Source organism: Microtus ochrogaster, linkage group LG7_11 (genome assembly GCF_000317375.1).
Source record: "Microtus ochrogaster isolate Prairie Vole_2 linkage group LG7_11, MicOch1.0, whole genome shotgun sequence".
In the NCBI taxonomy this organism is placed as follows: Eukaryota; Metazoa; Chordata; class Mammalia; order Rodentia; family Cricetidae; genus Microtus; species Microtus ochrogaster.
In genome coordinates, this window is record NC_022032.1 from 3,626,608 (window position 1) to 3,651,557 (window position 24,950).

The 24,950-nt window shown below is 37.5% G+C and overlaps 1 protein-coding gene across 2 annotated transcripts in view; it reads right to left on the bottom strand.

Moving 5' to 3' along the window:
• Positions 1–690: 690 nt before the first annotated feature.
• Positions 691–24,950, bottom strand: part of Hook3 (hook microtubule tethering protein 3) — an 84,582-nt gene continuing 60,322 nt past the window's right edge. Inside the window, exons 16-23 of one of the 2 annotated variants that reach the window (XM_013352022.2) lie at positions 23,497–23,584; positions 20,869–20,874; positions 18,822–18,856; positions 14,908–14,990; positions 13,917–14,017; positions 10,238–10,342; positions 10,012–10,083; positions 691–6,817 (exon numbers count right to left, since the gene is read on the bottom strand). In XM_013352022.2, the coding sequence (XP_013207476.1) occupies positions 6,677–6,817; positions 10,012–10,083; positions 10,238–10,342; positions 13,917–14,017; positions 14,908–14,990; positions 18,822–18,856; positions 20,869–20,874; positions 23,497–23,584 (631 nt within the window). In that variant the 3' untranslated portion in view covers positions 691–6,676. The remainder of the gene's footprint in view (positions 6,818–10,011; positions 10,084–10,237; positions 10,343–13,916; positions 14,018–14,907; positions 14,991–18,821; positions 18,857–20,868; positions 20,875–23,496; positions 23,585–24,950) is intronic. The other variant, XM_005362470.3, reaches the window with a different exon arrangement.

The following is a 24,950-nucleotide window of genomic DNA, read 5'->3' on the forward strand; positions in this document are numbered from 1 at the left end:
ATCCTAAATTCACATGTCAGACTTAGTAATAACTTCTTAATAATTATAAAAAGAAATGCTTTCCCTCCAAATAACATACAGATTATATGCTTAGTTAATACCCATCAAAAGTCAATTAGAAATTAGTTTTGGTCTACTCTTTTATCAGATAAATGTCTAATAATGATGGAGTATTTGTTGACTATAACGTTTAATAAGATACTCTCTGAGTATGTCTCTTGGCCTAAATATTTGTTAATTAGGCTCCTTTGTACCCCAATACTCACTCTACTCTTTACAATGGGTTTACTTGTCTTAATTGCCATTTACTTTTTCAATTTCTATTTTCTTTTACATACTACATTCAGACTTAACCTTGCAGTACATTACTAAAATTATAACAGAAAAATACTGAAGAGACACGTAAAGCAAATATTGCTATGTCTAGTTTTAAGTATGTGTATATATATTATATATATACACACACGGGGTGAGAAATATACACATATACATATTTAAATTTATATACACATATAAGTCATAAGCATTTACATACCCTTCCCCCCGTTTTCAAACTTCATATACAAGCCATAATTAGGTTCAGGGCTCTCATTTCTCAAACCAAGGTCCCTGTTTTATTACTTTAGTGTAACTGGAAGAATCTACCTATATTCATATTTTATAACATTAAATAGAGAATTTAGGGTTCTGTTTTTTTTTTTTTTTTACTCAAAATGGTAACATAAATCAGACTGATGAAAAGTTGTCTTTTTCCTGAGACAGGGTTTCTTCGTGTAATTCTCGCTGTCCTGAAACTCACTCTGGAGACCAGGCTGGCCCAGAACTCACAGAGATTTGCCTGCTTCTGCCTCCCAAGTGTGGGGATTAAAGGTGTGCACCACCACACCTGGCTTGAAAAGATGTTTTAAAGTAACCAGTATACTTTCCACGGCATAACTAATGACTTAAAAGGAAAGATGTTTGGAACGTTTTGGTTCTTTCGTTTTATAAACAGGACACTAAACATAGGACTGATAATTCTAAGTGACAGGAAGGGTAAGAAGCTAGTTGTGTTATCAGCAAGTGAGTTAGTTATGAGCAAATTATTTCATGTTTTCTAGGTTTCTCAGAGCTGTACAGTATTAAAAAACTTAGAGCATTATTGTGTCAAAGTTGAACAAATATTCAATGAAAAGCATACATCAATCACTTAAATATTACAAAAGTAAAAAATTATGTGAGATGTGTTGAGAGTAGCCTTCCTCCTACCAAAAGAGAAAATGGGGAAAAGAATCACAGGATATTCAAATCAGATTAAAAGAGTAAGTTCTGAAACCTCTTTCTAAATAAACATAATAAAATTGGGTTGACCAAAAAAATAAAGAAAGAAAAAAAAAAGGTGCCAGGCACAATGGTGCATACTTTTAATCCCAGCACCCAGGAGGCGGAGGCAGGCAGATATCTGTGAGTTCAAGGACAGCCTGGTTTACAATAGTGAGTTCCAGGGTTCCAGGACACACAGTGCTATGGAGAAAGACACTGTCTCAAAAACCAAAAAAAAAACCAAAAAAACAAAAAAAACAAAAAAAAGGGGTTGGATCGCTTTTAATTCTGACAGCACTGTAGTTAACAAAGTTAATTTTATTGGATAGAAAACCCCTTAATTTATAAAAAGGAAAACAGAACATAATAAAATAATTTTTAGAGATTGTGATATCCCACTTTATTTATGCATTTATGTATTCATTCATTCATTCATTCACCCGTACTAGGGACTGAATGTAGTCTTGAGTATGCTAGATAACAGGCCTGGCTTCCCATTCTACTTTGTTTGGCATACGCTTGTTTTGTTTTTTTTGAAACAAGATCGCATTGTATAGCCCAGGATAGCTTCCAACTTATATTTTTTTCCAGCCTCAGGTTCCCATGTTCTGGGATATCACATATGTTTCACTGTTAAATACAAAGCTGAATCAGGTTGATTGCTATCTAAAGATAAAAAAAAAAAAAAAAAACAAAAACAAAAACACCTCTTCACAATATGAGTCCAGATACTTGGGGCTGGAGAGGAAAGCTGGCTACTATTGCAGAGAACCCAAGTTCCACACAGGGCAGGGGCAGCTCTAACTCCATCCCCGGGGGACCTGATGCTTTCTTCTGGCCTCCACGGGCTCTTGCACACATCCTTCCCAAGTCACCCTCCCCCAATTAAAAATATTAATCTAAAACAACAAAGGTCCAATTATTCTTCCACGGTTTAATGAACAGAAAACCAAAGACATGCGGTACTCATGTGATTCCACCTTAGCAGAAAAGATACTACACATGTCCCTCTCACTGTGGGGCCGAATTATGTTATTAACTTGAGCAAATGGAAATTAGCTAGATTTCTTTAGGATATGGACTGTGGATGTTCAGGCACAACATTTCCCAACTGTTACAACATTTGATTTGAGATCTGAACAAATGAAAATTAAATTTGGAGAGTAAAGAAGGTATTTTAAAATTTATGTTTTTGATTAATGATAACTCATAATGAATTATTTCAAAGCTTAAAATATGGTTATTGTTAGTGCAATAGATCAATGCTTATATGGGAGCAAGATTTTACAAAAGAACTATATACATTTTTTTCTTTTTGAAGGTAGAATCTCACGTGACCCAAACTGGCCTCAAACTCTCTACAGGTGTACAACCATCTCCTAAAATGCTAGGGACTGAACCCAGTACTTCACATATCCTAAGAGAACACTACACCAACTAAGGACATCCTAGCCCTCTTACTGACAAGACTAAGAGAACTGCTATTGAAAAGATGGATAACACTGCTCATTGATTGTATCTTTCCTTCCACTAAGACCTGACTTATTTTAGAATTAATGCCTATCTGGGTCTGTAACAATTAATGAAATTAGACTGTAAGGTCTGACAGATAACATTCAGCTTGACTTGCCAGGCAGTGGTGGCACATGCCTTTAATCTTAGCACTCAGGAGGCAGAGGTTATGTGGATCTCTTGAGTTCGAGGCCAGCCTGGTCTACAGACTGAGTTCTAGGACAGCCCAGGCTACACAGTGAAACCCTGTCTCGAAAAACAAAATAAAAGGACCATTTACCTTGATTTTGTAGCTGGGATCAAAATTACATTAATCAAACAACTTCAAAATAATTGTATAATATCATCCATATAATTTAATCACATTAAGCTAATTTTACCAAGATGACAGAAATAGTTCAATCCAGATTAAGTTTCAATATGAATCAATTATTTAGGGACTTATTTTTGTTTTTAAGTAATCAGACAAAAGAAAATTATGACCCAGTTTAAATCTTCTCTTATAGATTTATTTTGTGTATGAGTGCTTGCCTACATGCATGTGCCTGGTGATTGTGGAGGTCAGAAGAGGGTATAAGATTCCTTGGAACTGCAGTTACAGAAGGTTGGTTATTATGACCTTTCATTTCAGTTCTGGGAACTGAACCTGTGTTCTTGGAAAGAACCATAAATGCCCTTAAATACTGAGACAACTCTCTAGTCCCAGTTTTTAAAATTAAATTAAAATATGTGCAACTATATTAGTTATTTTCATTTCCGATGCAAGAAACTAAATTACATTTACTGGACTGTTTTCCTGTTCTAATCTTAAATGTATAATGTGGGACATAAATGGTCATTTTTTAAGTAGTTTTCTTTGGCTTTTTTTTTTTTTTAAACCCTGGATAGATGGCACAGAAAATAAGCTTGTTACAAGAACTCAGATGCTGGCAACAGCTTCTCTCAACCTGATACAAGGACACTGACTCACTGTCCTCATTCTCTTGTATTGCCAGGACAAGCTAGGAGGCTTCAGGGAAGTACCGTAAAAGCAGCCTGTGGAGACACAGCCCAGCATCACTGACCTCTTAACTTCTAGGGAGACCATACATCATCATCATCAGAGTACCCGCAACATTCCTGATCACGGACGGAGAAACTGTAATCCCCTAAGTCCTGACCTAAACCATGCAATGGAAAAGCTGCCACTGCTTTATTTAGGTTTATTCTTGGCTTTATGGTGCCTAAAGTATATGTTCGGATGCTGTTTCTTATGAAAGTATACTTTATTTTATTCTGAAATATCACACGATATTTCTTCCATTTACTGAGTGAAATCCACCAAACATTAAAGATACAGACAACAAACAAAGCGAAGGTTATAAACACTGAAATTAGCACACAGCAGATGCTGATGAAAATCAGAAGCTAAATTTCCTTCTGAAAGCTTGAGGCATTTCCAAAACATCTAGAGAAAATATCTGGGTAAGTGGGTGTGCACTTAGAGAGGGCAGGTAAACAGAAAATCAAAACGTTGAGATGTTTTTACCTCACAGGTAAACCTAGCTGAAAAGTGGCTTCCAGAGTCTCCTGCTTTCACATCCTCTTTGTTCTACAAGCATAACTTCTCAAAAAGCAGTATTTTATTAAGAGTATGGATCATAGACTAATTTGTTTCTTTAAAAGTGCTTGAGTTTTAGATATTCTGTGAACTAAAGATGAAGTAAGAGTATTTTAAACTAGTTTTAATCTTTTAACACATATTTATGTGTGTGTACCTAAACCTGTGTGAGTCTGGAGGTCAGAGGACAACCCTTGGGAGTAGCTTGTTCCCTCAGCACCTGGACCCCAGGAATCTCACGAGCTGACGTCGTCAGGCTTGGCGGCAAGTATTCTTCCAGCTGAGCCATTTTGCTGGCCCCAATTTTAATCTTTTATTTTCAAACCTGACATATCATGTAGGCATGACAGCACATACCTTAATTTCAGCCTCTTGGAAGGCACAGGCAGGAGGATGGCTTTCAGTCAAAGGATCTGAGGCAAGTCTGGATAATACAGCGAGATTGTCTCTAACAGATGAGGTCTGTTTGCCTGCGCCCACAGTGCCCTGTCCTCACACGGCTCTCTCCACTATTTCCAAGTCTGCTGCTCTATGGTCTGCCTAGGCGGATGCCTCATACTGTGCTCAGACATTCGCAGTAAATATCTTTAAAGAAATGCTGCATGATGCGGTGTCGTTTCTCTGTGTTCTAATACCTTTCCTCAAGAACGGTTCTCTCTAAGAGCTGAGTATGGAGGTTCCCATCTATAATCCAGAGGATCATGTGTTCACAACAGCCTGGGTTACACAAAGACTCTGTCTGACAAAAACAAAACAAAACATGCAGGACAAATTTCTAGGTCAATTTTCTTATAAAAGAGGAGGGAGTTAAAATGAAGCACTTGCATATAGTTTCTGAAAAGTCTTAATCACATTAAACTGGAATTAAAGTTATTTGTCTTTTATACAGACCTAAGTAACATCAGCAATTTGAATAGCAAGTACATAAAATAACATCCTCCACTAGATGACTTACCTAAACACAAACAAAATAATCCTCTGACCAGATTCCAGATTTCTTTTTTCTTTTGAAAAATGTGGTTTGGAACAAGAAAAAGGCTGGAAGAAACCTTAAATACTACCTGGGATCAAATATATAAATCAATATGGAGAAAGACAAAAGGTGTATTATTTTCAAATGAATGACAGTTTAAAATTATATGATACCTTATATAGACAAAGTGCTTCCCAGCGACTGCTTAGCAGGCATTCATCTATGTAAATAAATGTGGCATATAATGTAAGCAATTTCAACAACCAAATATCCCAAAATCTCTCCAGTTACCAACTCTTGGACTCATAGGTAGAGTTAGGGAACACTGTAAAGAGATCTATCATAATATTACACACAAAAGGCATGTACTGATCTTAATTAATGGTATTAAGATGTTAGCTATCAAGATTGAAAAAAGGAAAGTCTTACAGAATATATAAAATATATAAGGCATAAGTCAAAGAACTGCCCCAAAGAGAAGGCTACCTATATGAAAAATAAATCTTTTACATGTGGAAAGCAATTAAAAGTGTGTGGCTAGAATCTGATTCTTAACTACTAAGATATTTCAAAAGAAGAAAAAAAAAGCCTGCCAATTTTTTTTGAATCCTTGTAATGTCTACCCAAACATCTTCATCAATTCCACTTCTGCCAGCAAACATGACAGCAGGAAATAGTTATGTTCTGAAAATAAACTCCAAATCTTAGAGTAAGTTTAATTTCTAGTAAAACAACATGAAAACTTCTTTCTTCCCTCCCAGCAACCCTGCCAGGTGCCGTACAATCTGACTACTGCCTCTGCACAAGTGCTCTCGACACCACTCTGGATAGTACAGTAAGTATTGAAGTTATCTGAAGTGCATTTGAAAAACAACTGAAAACACAGATTAATACACCATAAAAAGATTAATTCCCTTTAAACAAAGACATTCTTATAAAGTATGGTAACACAGTAGGCACGATAAAGAATATAAATTGTGTATCAATTATTGGCAGAAAATCTGATTCTTTACAAAGCCCACACAAATGGGGAAGAAGACATTTTCATACAAAGAAAAGTATTACACTATTATACAACGTTTTTAATTGTACATTTACAAATTTTTGGCACATTAAAAGAAACTGAAAAGACCATAAAGGACAAAGAAACTAAAAGATGCAAGAGAGATCCTCACGTGAGAAACACTAAATATCAACACAGGAGAGAACAAACGAAGCCGGCTGGATTTCCTGAAATGTTATATGTAACAGAAGTATGCCTTTTAAAAATCCCTAATGGCGAGACCTCTCTACCTTGCTGTGGCTGGCTGGACATGGCCTGGATAGGATCTTCTTGTGTTGGTTGCTTGCCTTTGCCTTGCTAGAAATGACTGCCCTGAACCTGTGCTAGCTAGTCTATCTTCAGCCGCCTTTTTATGTAGAGTCATTCCCTGTAACATTAAAACAGAAACACAAGCAGTCAGTGAAAACATGGGATATCCTTAAAAAATAAATGTCATCATGCAGAATTTACTATACCAAATAGCAAAGTACAATTAATTAGGAATATTTATTCTACTCATTCATGACTTAAAATTTTATGAAATCATTTCATTCCAATAATTAAGTACAAATTTTCCTTTGGAAAAATTAAGGTTTAATTTTATGAATTTACAACAATCAAAACGAGATAGTGGAGGACGATTTTTAGAAGATGCCACCTATTTTGTCCTTTCAAATCAAACTGATTTTCCAAGAAAAGTGCAAATGATTGGCAGCAGCAGATTTACAGATTGTGAAAATCACAGAACTAATCAGGAAGAGAAACACAGATGCACTTGGTTTTTATGATGGAAAGTCATACTAGGTACTATACATACCACAGTGCTGTTTTTCTTCACTTCAGGGATGACTTGTATTCTCAAAGAAACTAAGAAAAGTTTCTGACAACCCATAACAGAAGATACAACCAAGAAGGGGGATCTCCCCTTGAAAGCAGAAAAACCACTTACTACCTTTGAAGAGGGGCAAAAGTCACCAGGCTACCCCTAGACAGGAGAAGGAAGCAGGGGTACTTCAGAATGCGGAGAAACAGTGAGCGACAGCAACAGCAAACCACCTTGCTAAAGTCAGACGACTAACCAAGAGCCTGGGCATGGGCCAGTCTTAAGTGTTCTTTTAATAAGACGGCTTCTGGTTAATCACACCAGTAACACAGAACAGGTAAACTGATGCGGAGAAGTGGAAGATGACAAAGAAAAATACAGCACAGAAAACAGGAGACTGGAAAGTCAAGCTTCCTATTACTTATAAGCTTCTAGGAAAACACTGGCCATAGCTTTGCATTCTGAATATAACTTCATCCATTCATATGCACCTAAGAACACAACCAATTTTATTCAATGGGAAATCTTAGAACACATTTCTTTTCTGTGTGTTTTAGACAAAGTTTCTCTGTGTAACAGTCCTGGCTGTCCTGGAACTCTCTTTGTAGACCATACTTGAACTCACAGAGATCTGCCTGCCTCTGCCTCTGTCATATTTTAAGGCAGAGTCTTATGATGTAGCCCTGCTAGCCTAGGACCTTGAACGGGATTGCTGTCTTAATTCACTACGCCTTAGGGTATGTCCCTAGGGGTGGGGTGGTAGCATGTGTACAGTTATTACATGTGTGCAAACACGAAGTATACAGATAGGATGCCTGTATCACAGTTTATGTGGAGGTCAGAGGACAACTTCATGGAGTTGGTGCTCTTTCATTTTACACAGGTTCTAGTTATTGAATTCAGGGTGCCAGGTTTGAGCAGCAAGCATAATTACCTGCTAAGTCATTCTGCCAACCCCCAGAATATACTTTTTAGCTTGGCTTTAACTTAAAAAATATATTTGAAGGTTTGAATAAAACTAGCAAATATCTACTGAAATGTTTTACTACATTTATTTATAATTCTAATTTTTCAGGCAGTTAGTTGACTGTGCTCTGTATTCTAGAGCGCTACCACTGTGCTACACTTTTTACACCCTTCTAAGATGTCAGAGGCCAATACAAAGCTATTTGTTGAGAAACTTATACCTTGTCCCAGCAGTTTTGACTCCTATTTAAGTTGTCTGAGATGCAAAACATTCTGAGTATAAGCATGATGCTCCTATTGATTATTTTTTGTGAGTACCTGCATGTGTCTATTTGAAATTACCCCTTCATTCTGAAAAGTTAAAAATTAGCACTATCCTTTACTTCCATGTCACAAAATAAATAAATCCAGTTCCATAAGAAGTAATATGTGAAATTGCTAACAGGGACTGAGGTACAGGTCTGTGAGACTGGGAACACAGCTTCCAGGAAGATAGAACAGTAGGGTTAGGGTTAATGTCCACAGAAAATTCCTTAATAAAATTTATTTTATTTTTAAATTTAATTTTCAAGAAAATTTTATTTGTTAATAACATTCTCGAGCTGAGCAGTGGTAGCGCACGCCTCTAATCCCAGCACTCAGGAGGCAGAGGCAGGCGGATCTCTGTGAGTTTGAGGCTAGCCTGGTCTACAAGAGCTAGTTTCAGGACAGGTTCAAAGTTACAGAGAAATCCTGTTTTGAAAAACCAAAACCAAACAATCAAAACAAAAACAAGAACAACAACAACAAAAAAAACCCAAAATAATATTCTCATTCAAAATTATTTCCCTTTTAAAAGAAAAATTACAATAAGATCTTAAACACAGTGGTGTACTGTAGACACATGTCATGAAGCAAATTTTTAGTAAAGCTCAAATCACATTTTAAGGTTGGAGAGCTAACCTTTAAGAGCGGGCACCAACAGTAGCAACACTAAAACAAAAACATATTTATGCCGACAGGAGAGCAACAGGACAAAAGGGAAAAACTGAGAGGAGAGCCCAACTTCCTGTTTCAGAACACCAGCATGTGGCTGGTGAGACGGCGCTGTGAGCAAGGCGAGCCTAGCGACTTCGTCCAGCCCTTGGAACCCTCAGCTGCCATAGGTGTCCACAGCACCAGCTCCCCTCATGCACACACATGCACAATGAATAATGTAGAAAACCCTAACACTTCAAAGCGGCAGAAATGGTTTCATTGGAAAGAACACAAAGAAAAGGAAGACAAAGGTCCTAGAAGGCACCCCATCCTGTAAAATTCACAACTGGGCATGAGCCAATGAGCAGTTATCTCCTTCCCTTACACATATTTAGTTTCTTTGCACATGTACTAGAACACTCCATTTCAAAACCTTTAGTGGTCAAAGTCTGAAACTGAATATTTCCATATCCCATGAGACAGTTAGGCTACCTGTAAACAAAATCTCATCTTGCAAATGTACTGAAACAACCAACGAAGCCAGAGTTGCTGCATCTGTTCAGACATAACTATGTCTGCTTTCCCCACGACAAATGGCTCCAAAGAGTAAGACTAAACTGGTCTTTCCTATCCTCTGAGGATGATTGTTTCACACTGCCTTAGCCTTGGGTGTGGTGCTTCTCAGTTTAAAGGTCACCATAGAGGCTTTGTTAGTACATGTTAGGAGAGAAATTACTATCAGATTCTTTTGGTAGAATTACTTCTACAGTAAAGGCAATATAATGACATACAACTTTGCGTTACATTCTGAATATTCTGGAATACTCTTCTCTTACCATATTGTACCAGGCACTAACAATGTATTTCTCCTCCATGTCTCTTTGACTCTTCGTCTTCTCATATTCTTTCTGAAGCACAACCACATGTAAAGATACAAATGAATTCAACATAAGGAAGATACTTACAATTAACCGCCTAACCCAAGGTTACAATATATAATATAGCAAGGGTCTCTGAAAAAGCTAAACCCTCAGTATTTTATTGCACGGTGTACTAACTGACCTCTAATGAGTGGAACAGTCGATCCCGTTCCTGCAGTTGGTTTTTAAGAGCTTGTATTTCTGGTGCTGCTCCTTGATTCTGTTTAGGGTCTAATGTACGAATAACCTGCAAATAGAAAAGAAAAACTTAAGTACACATATAAGTTCACATATATAACATAAACAACAAATCCCCCAAAACTCAAACTTCAACTCTTCAAACTTACAGAATGTAGCATCTAAGAAAGCAGTCGTAAAAATGAAAATCAGGCAAAGGATACAACCCAGTGATACAGGTGATACAGTACATACCTAACACGTACGGGTCCCAAGGTTCCGTCCCCAGTACTGTGGGTAGGGGTCAGGGAATCTAATGGCTAGAGCTATAGCTCTAATCTAATCTAATGTAATCTAATGTAATCTAATCTAATCTAGAGCTATAGCTATCACTATCTTAGCATGCATAAAGTTCTGTGCCTGATTCTTATACCTACCCCAATCAAACAAACCAGAAAAGGAAAATAACACTCAAAGGCTATTAAGGACACTTATAAAAGGTAAGTGTATGAAATAAAATTGCCTAAATTTTCAATGACACAGATGGAAGAATCAATTCTGAATTACTGAGCACTGCTAGAGAGATGCTATCCACAGCTCTTTTCTATTTTATTTTGGCTAGTCCTGGACATGTAAACAGAAAGATACACAAGGGTGAATCCTAAGCAGGCCCGTCTCTTCTGTCAGTAATATGGTGGAGGCATGAACACTGAATGTAATTCTATCTGATTTATTACAGGATTTCTGAGGAAGAGGTAGTTTTGTTCTCCACCAATAGTTTTACTACCAAAATGTTCAAACACATAGACCTCCAAATAGTTCAAACCCATTTATTATTTTTAACCTGGATTCAGCAGTTGCTACTCTGTCATATCTGATCTCCCCTAACACTCTTAGGTGCTAGAAATAATTCACAGTCCCAGTGAATACAACCCTTAAGTACTTCAGTGTGCCTATCCCTAGGCTTTTTTTTTTTAACTTAATGATCACAATGCTACCACCACCTATAAGAAAATAATAATTCTGTAAAATGGCCAGAATTTAGTCTATGTCTACATCTCCCACCTTTACAAGCAGGAGGGATTGGGGTCTTAGCTTTGTGCATGCTAGGAAAGCACTCTATCTATGAGGCATGTATCCCTAGATCTTATTATACCTTTTATTCTGAGACAAGTGTCTCAGTAAATTGTTCAGGATGGTTTTGAACTTTCAACCCACCTGCTTTGGTCTTAAGAAGTAGCTGACATTACTTGGCCAAAGCGTCTCTTAAAAGTGATTCTCTGTCCTCAATTCAGGACTCAAAGACTTATGCATTCCACCTGGCAAGCCGGATTCCTTTTAATGCAGTACAGCTTCCTACTCACTTCTTTATTCTACTCCCCTGCTTTTTCTCTAGTATAATACTGACCTAAGAACTCAGAGACCAATTGGCCCAAAGCTAGTGCCCATATGGACCACGTGAAAGAGGAATAGAAGAGTTTCCCCAGGGGATATCCAAGCATGAGTGTGTATAAATGATTGATCAGTGTGTGCAAAGCAACTATGGCTTCCTCCTTCCAGATACTTACAGCCTGAGACTGCACAACTATAGAGATCTCCTTCCAAGACTAGCTAACCCTTCTCCTGGGCTTAATAAAAACAATGAGGTTCTGGGTTGCAGCAGTTAGAAATTCCCACCTGATCTCAACTTTGCTGTGTGTGTGTCTGTGATTCTCTTGTCAATCCTAGACAGGATTCCAGGACCTCAGCACAGGATGAAATGTGGCAGTCAGGGGCCACTGTTTGGGACCTTTGATCATGCTCCACCTTAGTTTTTGAGAGAGTGCCTCTTATTGAATCTGCAGTTTACCATGTTGGCTAGACTGACTGATGGTTATCCATGTGTGCACCCATGCCCAGCTTTATGTGACTCCTGGGATCTGAAATGACATCTCCATTCCATGCTTGTGCACTGAGCACCTGATCCACTGAGCCATCTGCTTAGTTCTCATAATACTGACTTTTAACCCCAATTTTGGATTATCTGACAGTTTCCTAAAGGTGTTACTTATTTACTTTTATATATTTATTTTTAAATATTTATTTATTATGTATACAATATTCTGTCTGTATGCCTAAAGGCCAGAAGAGGGCGCCAGACCTCTTTACAGATGGTTGTGAGCCACCATGTGGTTGCTGGGAATTGAACTCAGGACCTTTGGAAGAGCAGGCAATGCTCTTAACCACTGAGCCATCTCTCCAGCCCCGCTTATTTACTTTTAAAAAGAATTATTTTCTGTATATAGGTGTTTTGTTTACATGTAGGTAGACATATCAGAAAAGGAAATCAGATCCAATGGGACTGCAGATATAGACAGCTCCTGCTGAGCCATCCCTCCAGTCCAACCTAAAGGTGCTAGTTAACTTGTTCAAACAGCTTTATGGTATGAAGAAAGATCTAAAAGACACTTTGATTCAGGTTAATCACTGATGACAGTGATATTCCATCAGGAAGCACCAAATCTTGGCTGTAGCACTGTATATTGTTAATACTTTTTATTCAAGTATTTTTTTTTTTTTAAAAATGATTTATTTTAGCCAGGTGTGGTAGTGTATGCCTTTCATCCCAGCACTTGGGAAGCTGATGCAGGTGATCTCTGTGAGGCTGAGGCTAACCTGGTCTCCCCAGTGAGTTCCAGGACAGCCAGAGCTGTAACACAGAGAAACCCTGTCTTTAAAAACAAAAACAAATTTCTTTATTTTGAGGGGTTTGATTCTCAGCAGGCATACATGGCTGTCTATCATGTGACTGTATGTACCATGTGACTATGGAGATAAAGAGAAGGTGTCTAGAATCTGGAGTTACAGACAACTGTGAGTCCACCATGGGGGTGCTGGAAACTAAACCTGGGCTCCCTGCAATACCAAGTTCTCTGAACCACTCAGCCATCTCTCTAGCCCTTTAAATTTTTAGTAAAACTAAAGATTTATTCATTTATATGAGTTTGAGGGTCTCTCCAGCATGTATGTATGTGTATCACCTGCACGCCTGGTGTCCACTGGAGCTATCGGAGCCCCTGGAACTGAAGTAACTGATAGTTGTAATCCGCTTTGTGGGTGTGGGAACTGAACTGGGGCTGCACAAGTAGCAAATGCTCTCAATTGCTGGGTCATCTCTCTAACCTTAACTCTTAAAGTCAACCTATAACTTAATAGGGTCTTTTTTATTATGGCATTTTCATACATTTATGTCATTCATCAGCCTTTGCTCTTGGCGGAGGGAGATGCTAAATGCCAGGCCTGATGAGTGGCACTCCTGGAACCCAAATGACAAAAAGAACCGACTCTTGTACCTTGTCCATATTGGTTCCTGTCTGCTCATAGAGACATCTCATTCAGCTTTGTTCTTCTTTCATGTGCTGTTAACTCTAAGTACTGGCTACAGTTGTGGCTGTCAGCTATTTCTTACATAGGTGCATTGTCCTCTTGCTATTCAATTTGTGGAGCAATCCATTTTGATCACTACTTACTTGGGATCTTTTTTTGTTTAGATTTCTTTGATTATTCTTTGTGTAAGAACATGATTTTAATTGGACACTACACTTCCAGGCTAGAGAAAACCCTCTCTGGAATGTACAGTGAGATAGTTACAAGTTCATACTCACACTTTTGGCTTTCTCCAAGTACTTTTTATAGCGCTCTTCCATCTGTTTCATTTCTTCTTCTTTCTTCCGTAAAGCTTCTTGCAATTCTTCAATTCTTAAGGCTAAAAAAAGATGTCCGTAAAAAAATTAGATTTTAGTAACATTATATTTAATTATTTATTAACAAAATGGCACCTACAGAATGGGAAAAGATCTTCACCAACCCCACATCAGACAGAGGTCTGATCTCCAAAATATATAAAGAACTCAAGAAATTGGTCATCAAAAGAACAAATAATCCAATAGAAAGTAGAGACCTAAAGAGAGAACTCTCAACACAGGAATCTAAAATGGATGAAAGACACTTAAGGAAATGCTCAACACCCTTAGCCATCAGAGAAATGCAAATCAAAACAACTCTGAGATTCCATCTTATACCTGTAAGAATGGCCAAGATCAAAAACAGTGATGACAACTTATGCTGGAGAGGTTGTGGGGAAAAGGGAACACTCCTCCATGGCTGGTGAATGCAAGCTGGTACAGCCCCTTTGGATGTCAGTGTCGCGATTTCTCAGAAAAGTAGGAAACAACCTTCCTCAAGACACAGTAATACCACTTTTGGGTATGTATCCAAAGGACGCTCAATTGTGCCACAAGGAAATGTGCTCAACTATGTTCATAGCAGCTTTGTTTGTCATAGCCAGAACCTGGAAACAACCTAAATGCCCCTCAACCGAAGGATGGATAAGGAAAATGTGGTACATTTACACAATGGAGAACTACACAGCAGAAAAAAATGACATCTTGAATTTTGCAGGAAAATGAATAGAGCTAGAAGACATCATACTGAGTGAGGTAACCCAGACCCAGAAAGACACATCATCTTCTCCAGCCATAGGGGAAATTCTTCATTGCTAGAATAACTAAAAGGCGTATTTAAAAAAGAAACAAGTTACATAAATTCATTCTATAGAATGCTGCATGGCTAATGATGCTATTAGGAAAAACTCACAGCTGTTGTTAAATCTTGGCTCAAGATCTTCAATTATGGCTCTCTTTTTCTGTAATTCATTGTTGGCTTCATGCAGCTTCTCTCTGCAACAAGATATATGATCATATCATCACTTCTGTTTTTCTTTCCTGTGCTGGGGATCCAATTTAGTGCCTCATACATGCTATGCAAATTCTCCACCTCTAGCTACATGCTCAACCCTTGTTTCTATATTCTTTTTTCATCAGAACTAAAAATTCATTACTTTTGAATACACTTGCATTGCACACAAGCACTATGAAACAAAGGTAAACATACTAAAGTTTAATGCAAAACAAAGGAAGTCAGGAGTTTATCAAAACTAACAAAAGATGAAGATTAGAGAGATGTACTCAATCAACTGGGAAGAAGAAAGATGAATTCTATTAAATGTTGACTCGGGTTATCTATATTGAGGCAAATATTCACAACCTATGTTTAGAAACTTAGGATATGTATATTACTATATAAAAGTTATATTCAATATAAAAAAGAATAAATAGAAATTTTTTTCTCTTGTGAAAGTGTTATAATAATGTGATGTATAATTCTTCCATTAAATTATTCAGTGTGGCATTATGTAATATGTATAAGACAGATGGCTAAAACAATAACCAATAATATCAGCATTTTGTTATGTCTACTTTTGATTTTTTTTCAAAGCATAAATTCTGCAATAAATTTCTCCTTGCCTTTTTGGATACAGGGTCTTACTGTGTAACTCTGACTGAACTGAAACTCACTCTGTAGACTAAACAGGCCTTGAACCCAGAGACTCACCTACCTTTGCCTCCCAAGTGCTGGGAATAAAGGCTACTACTCCTGGATCCTTTTCTTTTTCAGTAAATAATTTTTGGAGGTCTAACTATCATACATATATAGATCATATATGTTATATATATCTAAAATATCTATTTATATGTGAATAAACCAAAAATCATCCCCAAACCTTAGAAATCACACATCTTCCTAGGGGTGATCAATGTCCAAATTTTTAAGTGTTCTGATTTATATGATGGTTGCTGCTTCTTATTCCTAAACAATACATTATTTATGTCTAGCATTTTACTTATTACATTAATCATTAAATATAGGTCTTCTAAAGGTTCCCTATTATACATGGACATTATTATCTCTGGAAATTTCAGGTATACACAGTAAAGCCAATATATTATAGAGTATGTACTTTCTTCGATATGAAGAGGTTACTGAGAAATACTACCAGCAGTCAATGAGAATTATTATTGCTTAAAAACTTTAGTAATAATTTAGTAATAATTGTCATTACTGATTTAATTTTAAACCCAATTTGATATGTTTTTAAATCTGTGTGTGGCTGAGATGAGGTCCTGTGTGAGCTGAAGTGTTTTCCAAAAGGAAAGGTCTTATCTCTAGTACTGGGATGATGACACTATTTAGAAACTGGATGTTTGTAGACACAGCAGGAGGTTGTACTACTGGACCAGGGTACATGCTGAGCCCACTACTGCTGTCTTCAAAGAGAGGCCCACATTCCTCCTATGGTGGCTTTGTTTCCCATGGGTCCAGTTGCTCATCTCAACTGGGATCAAATCATTACATTAAAACCCTAAAAGAAGCTAAGTTTTGAGACATACAATGTACCAAGTTGTGTGATAAACTTTCATGTGGTCCTGTTGGGTCCTGCCTGACATGTGAATGATCCCTCATTCTGCATATCTAGACTGTGTAGTTATCTACACTTGTCACTTAGTAACCAGTTGGTTACCAGATTAACTGCTTTAAGATAGTGTTATAATTTCTCTATTTTATTATTAAACTATTATCAGAGGAATTTATCTATAGAAAAAAAAACCCAGAAAATGTGGAGTTCAGAACTATGAGTGATTTCAGGCATTCATTGAGCATCTTGGAAGAAATCCCTTGAGCATGAAGGAAGCACTGTGCAGAAAGAGTGTCAACTGGAGACAGGCTACCAAAGGAACACCAAAGATTGTCAACGACTACCAAAGCTAGGAGATGTGTGGAATACGTTGCTGCTCATCTTCTAAGAGACTAGTCTGTGGACAACTGAACCTCAAACTCTTTGACTCTATAACTGTGAGAAAATAATTGCTCTCTTCTCTTAGCCCCTTTATTTTGTGCTTTTTTTTTTTTTACAACAGACACAAGAACAGGGGCCATCTTCACTAAAGACCCTATCTGATGAAGATTTTTAGCATGTAAACAACTGAACACCTAACAATGGTTAAAGAGTAGAATTATGATCTGAAGTATTCTATTCTGTTTTTGTTAGAGAGGAATGGAAAATACAATAGTGTAAGAATGGTACTACGTTTTCATTCCGAGTAGCCTTACAAAGGCTGGAGAGTAGCACTGTTCTACAACACTACGAGTCTGTCTATTATTAGATTTTCTAGACATTTCAGTGGCCAAAAGTCTATCCCATCCAAAATATTAAAAAAACTGGATAACACATATCAAACTTTCAGAAACATGAGTATCTTCCTGCAGCTACTAATTCATAGCCACCCCACACTTAATGCCTGCAAGCAGTTTTGCTGAAAAATGATAAATTAAGATTGTTACTGGGCATGAGAAAAATTATTAAATATCCCTGACACAGCTAACTTCAGCTAAAGATGAAGATTCCTTCAGGAGAAATCAAAGTTAGTATTTGAAGTTTTTATTTCATCTTTTAAGTTAAAAAGCTGTACTTAAGATGACTGTGATTCATCTACTTTAAAATGTTAACTTGATATAGCTGTAATACATATACCGAAGGCTCAGGGAACATGGAGAAATGGGGGTGGAAAGATTGTAAGAGTCAGCACCAGACCAAGCTCCGGGAATCCAGGTGAAGAGAGGGAGGAGGAAATATATGACAAGTGAGGTCAGATCATGATGGAGACATCTACAGGTACAGCTGGACCATGCTTGTGGAAACTAGCCAACGCTAGACCGACAGCTGTGGAGCCCCCATATGGGAGACAGTTGTGAAGCTTGGCGTATTTGAGGGGCCCCTGGCAGTGGGACCAGGATCTCTCCCTGGTGCATGAGCTAGTTTGTTGGAGCGATGTCATGCTCAGCATTAATGCAGGGGGGAGGGGCTTGGTCCGGCTCTAATTTAGTGCATCAGACTTTGTTGACTCCCCATGGGGGATGTGGGGCAGGAGGAGGGGTGGGAAGGAAAACTGGTTGAAATATAAAATGAAAAAAAAAACCACATTGTAAGAGCCAGAGGCCCAGGACATCTGATAACCAACCAACCAGCAAACAAACAATAACCAAAAACCGACAAAAAAGACATGAAGTAGAGTGGGGTAGGAGAAGGGTTAGGGGAAGGTGTGGGGGCGTGGAGATGATCAAAAAACATTGTATAAAATTCTCAAAGAACTAGTAAAATTATATTTTTTAAAAAAGTTTACTTATAGAAGAATCAATGCCTGGCAAGCTGCAGTCTATCGGGGGCAGTTAGAGGGGTGCCTGTTCCAGTATGTGAAGTTCTACTGCAGCACAGTTCTAACTAGTTTTAATATTGTCTACAGCTGCTTTGGAGCTGCGTGGCTGTAACAGAGGCCAGGACTCATAAAGCCTCAAATAATTACTATCTGGCCTGTCACAGAGAAAGGCTCCTTCCTAAGAAGGAGTCTCACACTGTTGCCCAAGTTGGCCTGAAACCAGGAGTAATTCTCCTGCCTTGGTTTCTGCATTGCAGGTATGAGTCACCATGCCCAGCTCACAGTCACTGAATTGATGTGCAGGATTTGGGTGGAAATGGTCCGGTAGACACTACTAACAAGTGGTACTTCCCTGTATCTTCAAGGATCTTATGCCTCTGTCTACACAGTCTGTACCCACAACACAAAGAGCTTTTGTTCTGTAATGTGAAGAACCTCAACAAATTTTCTACTTACAGATGTTCTTCAAGCTTCTTTTTTAGAAGAACTGACTGAAAGTGGAAAACAAAAAATTAGCTCATTATTTAACATTTTAACTAACAAATTATTTTGTAAAAATCAAAGTATATACAGTAAATAACTTGGAGTAAGCTATCAGTAATCTCTTTGGTCAAAGAGCTCAAAACCCAATGTACCTCAATTTACAGTCCTCTTCAAGAAGAGAGCAGCCCAGAAGTGAGAGCAGCCACAGTAAGAAACACACAGATATAAATTCCCAATTTATATAGAGACCCAGATATTCCTGGACTCAGTATCCAAATAGTCCCCTAATGTAACACACTTTTTACGCCGCTTTCTTGGCATTACGGCAGTCTCAGGTTCACTGTCACAATTAACTGCGGACAAGGAATGTAGTTCACGGCACGGGAAATATAAAGGTAAGATGTTAGGATACTGAGGTTGAAGTTTTGACTGGGTAACTTTTTTTTTTTTTAAAGTTTTAACTTCCTGAAAAGCAAGAAGTTAAAACTTACATAAAATAAGTGATAAAAAGGACCACCAAGTCTCACAGTTGTAACACTTACAAGGGTAAATATTAATAGAGAGTTTGGAATTATGTGATAAATGACACTCAAAACCAATTAATGTAGGCTTATAAAACACACTGCTTGATTATTTAATAATAGCAACGAGGAGAGAGAAAACCTCTTCAATTTTTAGCTACCCTGTTAACTCACGTCTACCCACTTCCTGTCATTTAGAAATGGCCTGGGACTCACCACACACTGAACCCAGTTTGCCCTTGAACTCATGACCTTCCTCCTAAAAGCAGGAGGCCTGGGATTTTAGGTGTGCATCATCAGGCTTGAGTTTATTCAATCAATTCTACAACAGGTTTGGAAAATTTCAAATTCACATCTTTCTCTACGGTAATGGTAATTAGACCAACATCCTCTTCCACTATTTTTCACAAACGTACAGAAAGATAATATCCTTACTTTTATTGTGATCTTATCAGAGATATGTCTTTACTATCTAAAAAGATATTATTTATATTTTATGACAGAAGTAAGAGATATGCTTTTTTTTTTTTGAGAATTACACATTTTCCTTTCTTCTCTGGTCTCCTCAGCTTCTCTTGTTCTCTGAAGTTTTATATACTGTGGCTAGGTCAAATCATCCATATGACTGGATATAACAATGCATTTCTGCTTCCTTGCTAAAAACAAATGACATAAAATAATAATAAAAATGTGCAAACCATCATGCTCTGACTTAAGGTTATAAGAAAAGACTGCTTTGATAACAGAAAAGGCAGCAATTATGTGTTCTTCTTATAAGATACATGATACCTCTAATAAGATATCTTATTAAAAGGTTTATAAAAGTAGATATCTTATTAAAAGATAATAATCTTCTAATCTTTGTTTTAAAATAATTGTTCTCTTTGTGCTGAGAGGATGAAATGGAAATACTCAAAGTTCTTAATTTTGTTTTGATTAGATCTTAACAAATTACTTTGAATTCTCTACATATTATATAGTAAAACAACTAAATACAAGTTAATAAGCCAGATACCTCACAATAGTAATATTAACCCTGTTGTACAACTGAGGAAGCTGAGGGCCAGCAATTTAGTACCTTAAGTAACACACTGAAAACTAAAGTCCAGTACAGCAGAGACCCAAACCCTCTGAATAGCCTCCCTTTCCTTGTGTTCTATGTTGCAGTGCCTCTCCAAATTGAAGACTATAACTATCAACATGTGTGGTTGGAGGAGACTAGATTATAAAAGGAAGCTTGTATTAAGGTCAGTTATTATCCATGAACTAATTATAAGGGGTGGAGCAGAAGTGAGCAAAGGGAGAGGACTTCTCCATTGTTTGGATGTACTTTCAGAATTTTAATTGTAAGGAACATATACTTAAATAGCAAGTATTAGAATGTTCATTTTTCACGAATCCTACTTTGAAATTTCAGTATCACTACCTATAATATCAGATAAAAGTATACAATCTAAAAACTGCTAAGTATATGGAAATGAATAGGAAGCCATACTTACAATAGCCTTGAGCAGAAACCATGCCAAGAGACAGAGAGCACATATTAGTATGAAGCAAACACAGCAGCCAAGAGAAGGAACGATTTAGTAATTCATGAACAGAAGTAAAAGATATGCATTTTTTTTCAGAATTGTACATTTTTCTTTCTTCTCTGGTCTCCTCAGCCTGTCTTGTTCTCTGAAGTTTTATATACTGTGGCTAGCTCAAATTATCCATATGACTGGATATAACAATGCATTTCTGCTTCCATGCTAAAAACAAATGACATAAAATAATAATAAAAATGTGCAAACCAGCATGCTCTGACTTAAGGTTATAAGAAAAGACTGTTTTGATAAGAGAAAAAGCAGCAATTATGTGTTCTTCTTCAGAGGAGATGAATCCGGTCTAGAGGCTGCTCTATGCATCACACTCCTGAGATACAACACTACGGATCATTGGGGAGAAAAATAAAGAGAAAAACATAAAAAATCTGATGGGGTCAAAAGAACTACATGCCCTGAATTAAACCATTTCTCTAAGGAATCTGGAGTCTTCAAAACAGAACAATTTCCACCGGAGTCTTATCGGCAGAGAAGAACATGGAAGGGAATTTTTCTTAGCTTAGAGGGAGACAGCTCATTACTACTTAGGTAGTTAAAAGGTGACTTTATGCAAATATCTGACAGGGAAGGCATCTTATCACTGAAATATAAGCCCCTACAGCAATTGCCCATAATATATTTAAGTAGATTTACCACAGCGATAAATAACTAGGCTGCCCCAAGCCACTTAAAAAACAACTCCTTAATGTTTTAATTTAAGCAAAAGAACCACACACATGGTCCTTACTACACTATGACATTCAGTCAGGCCACTCACCGTGCTTACACGCGGTGTGCCACCCTCTCTTCCCCTTTCTACCAAAACAAATCCACAAAAGTAACCTTAAAGTTTCCAAACCCAAGTGAACTTTTATTTATTTTGTTTAAATGAATCTAGAAACCATATGAAGAAAGAAATACTACATCCTATGGCTGGCTACCTCTAAAACACTGTTAAGTAGGCTTTATTATTTCAGTGCACTAATTCCAGCTCTTGGAGATTTATCATTTAAACATGTTTTGTTTGGTGGGTTGTTTTTAAATCAGGACACTGGGTCAGGGGTATGGCTCAGTGGTAGAACACCTGTTTGAATCTCAGACCCACACTTTGTTTGTTTTTCGAGACAGGGTTTCTCTGTCAAATAGTTCTGGAACTCACTTTGGATAAAGAACAAAAGAAATACTTGGCATTTTTATCTAGTCCCATTTTCATAAAGGTGTATGGTTGTTAAAAATGACAGCAGTTGTGAACTGATCTAGGCAACTAAAACAATTAGCAACTTATTAAGAAATAAACTAAATTGCCAAGTGATGGTGGCACACACTTTAATCCCAGCACTCAGGAGGCAGAAGCAGGTGGATCTCTGTGAGTTCGAGGCCAGCCTGGTCTACAGGCTCCAAAGCTCAGAGAAACCTTGTGTGGAAAAACCAAAGCAAACAAACAAAAAACAACAACAACAACAACAACACAACAATAACAAAAAACCCAAACCTCCCAAAAATACAGGGCACACTGGCAACCTAAATAAGATATATGTGTAGAGAAACTTAGAAAACTAAGTTTGAGGCCTCAAGGGCTTTTATATTTAATATTCCCAAACTTTAAAAGTAATTCATTTAACTCTCTTTCCTTTCCTTTTCAGTTGTTCCTATGTTAATAAGGCTGGAGATTTCTCCAGCTGGCTGCATCAATGAAGCAACCCAGAAAGTATGAAATCCAATGTCTGAGATCATAGGAAACTGCACTGACAACAGAGAAACAAGACTGATTGAGTAATATTTAATTTCCCTATTTTTTACACTGTTCTTTTTTGTGCTTTAGTTTTTATTGTGTATGTTTTATTCAATATAAAGAATCTGCCAATTACAACTTGTTTACTGTTGTCAGAGATGTCTACTAGGCATCCTAGCACTGTGAAGGGTGGTTAGTGGACAGAGATGATGTAAGTCATTTTCAGCACAGGTACCATATTCCAGTGAGAACGTGCCAATAGCACAGGAGAACTAAGACAGAGATATGCAGAAAATGCTAAAACAATATATATATATATATGCATAAAGAGTGGATTCAGAAACTCAGAGGTGATTAAATATCAGTTTATATTAAAATTTTCTTCTTGGGCATATCTTTACAATTTTTTTTTGGCCTGAGGGGGAAAACTTTCATTTCACTATGAATTGAGCACATTTAAGATGTAGAGCTTCGATGTTTATCTTGCCTGATAAACACAAGTAAACTTAGCAGAGTCAATTAAAACAGGACTTTTAAATAAGGACGCCAGCGAAAAGGAACACAGTACTTCTTCCCCATAACCAGTATAATGCCAAATTATTAGATATCAAATAAAACACTGAAGATGAGCCTGAGAGATGGTGCAATGGTAAAGACCACTGTCAGCAGGTGTAATGACCCGTTCCTGGGACTCCACACAAGCACATGCCTCCAGAACTCATACCCATAAATTTGTTTGAGAAAGTATCAATATTATAAGTTTTCTTAGCTGTGAAACTTTTGAAGCATGGTCGGTACATATCAAAACTTACATCTTCTGCTTTTGAGCCTTGATCCTGCAAAGATTTCTGCAGTTCTTCTACTTGTGACTGTACTTCTAGAAGTCTCTGATTCACCAGCCTGCAAAGCAAACACATATCAATCCTCTACATATACCTTTTCCCGTTGGGCTGTTATAATGATTTCACTGAAAGCATCACCACTGGCAAACTCAGAACTCAGGTTGCAGTAGCATTGCATAACTGCAATAGGACACTCACAGTTTCATAAGTAAAGATTACTTTCCACATTATTTTTTATATTTAACATTTTACTTTTTGGCTGGAGATATAGCTCAGTTGGTAGAGCGCTTGCCTAGACGCATAAGGCCCTGGGCTCTATCCCCAGTACTGTATAGCCAGGCATAGTGGCACATGCCTGTGGTTCCCAACACTTGGGGGTAGAGGCAGGAAAGTCAGAAGTTAGATAGACACACAGTGAACTTGAGGCCAGCCTGGTATACATTGTGTCAGAAAACAAAACAAAGCAAAGTAACACCACCTCACTTTCGCTTTCTCTTTCCTCTTTCCTGCTTTTTTTAAAAATCTATGATGCCACTGTAGACTTTTGTCAGTTAAGAAACATTTCCCAAGATGGGTGTGGTGGCATGTACCTTTAATCCCAGCACTTGGGAGACAGAGGCAGAAGGATATCTGGGTTTGAGGTCAGCCTGGTCTACGGATCAAGTTCCTGGACAGTCAGAGCTACACAGAAATACTGTCTTGAAAAACCAACCAAACAAAAAGCAACAACAACATACTAATTTTACAGTAACTGACTCTGAAACACTGTGTAACACTGAGATATGGAAAACTTACAGCAGAAATGCATTTTTTTTGTTAATCTAACATAGTTTAAATTTTCAAAATAAATGAATTGCACTTGGGAGAAAAAATTTCCTTTTATGGTCATGACAAAAAATAAATGAGGGAAAAAATACTTTATTAACTGAACTCCATACCAGCAGATCCTTTCAAACATTAGTCTGTGTAAAGAGTTCATGAGCTGGGCAGTGGGCCCACACCTTTAATCCCAGCACTAGAGAGGCAGAGGCAGCTCTGTAACCTCTGTGAGCTTGAGGTCAGCCTCGTCTAAAAACTGAGTTCCAGGACAGCCAGGACTGTGACACAGAGAAACCCTATCTTGGAAAACAAAACAAAACAAAAAAGAGTTCATGAACTACAATTGCTGTAAAAAAGTGCAAATGTATCAGATATATTTTTTTAAAAAATTATTTGATTTTTACTCAATGTGCATTGGTGTTTGACCTGCATGTATGTCTGTGTGACTGTTATGGATCCTCTGGAACTGGACCTACAAACAGCTTTGAGCCACCATGGCTGAAGGGAACTGAACTCAGGTCCTCTAGAAGAACAGTCAGTGCTCTTAACCACTGAGCCCTCTCTCCAGGCCTGCATTAGATATTTCTTAATCCTTTCTATATATG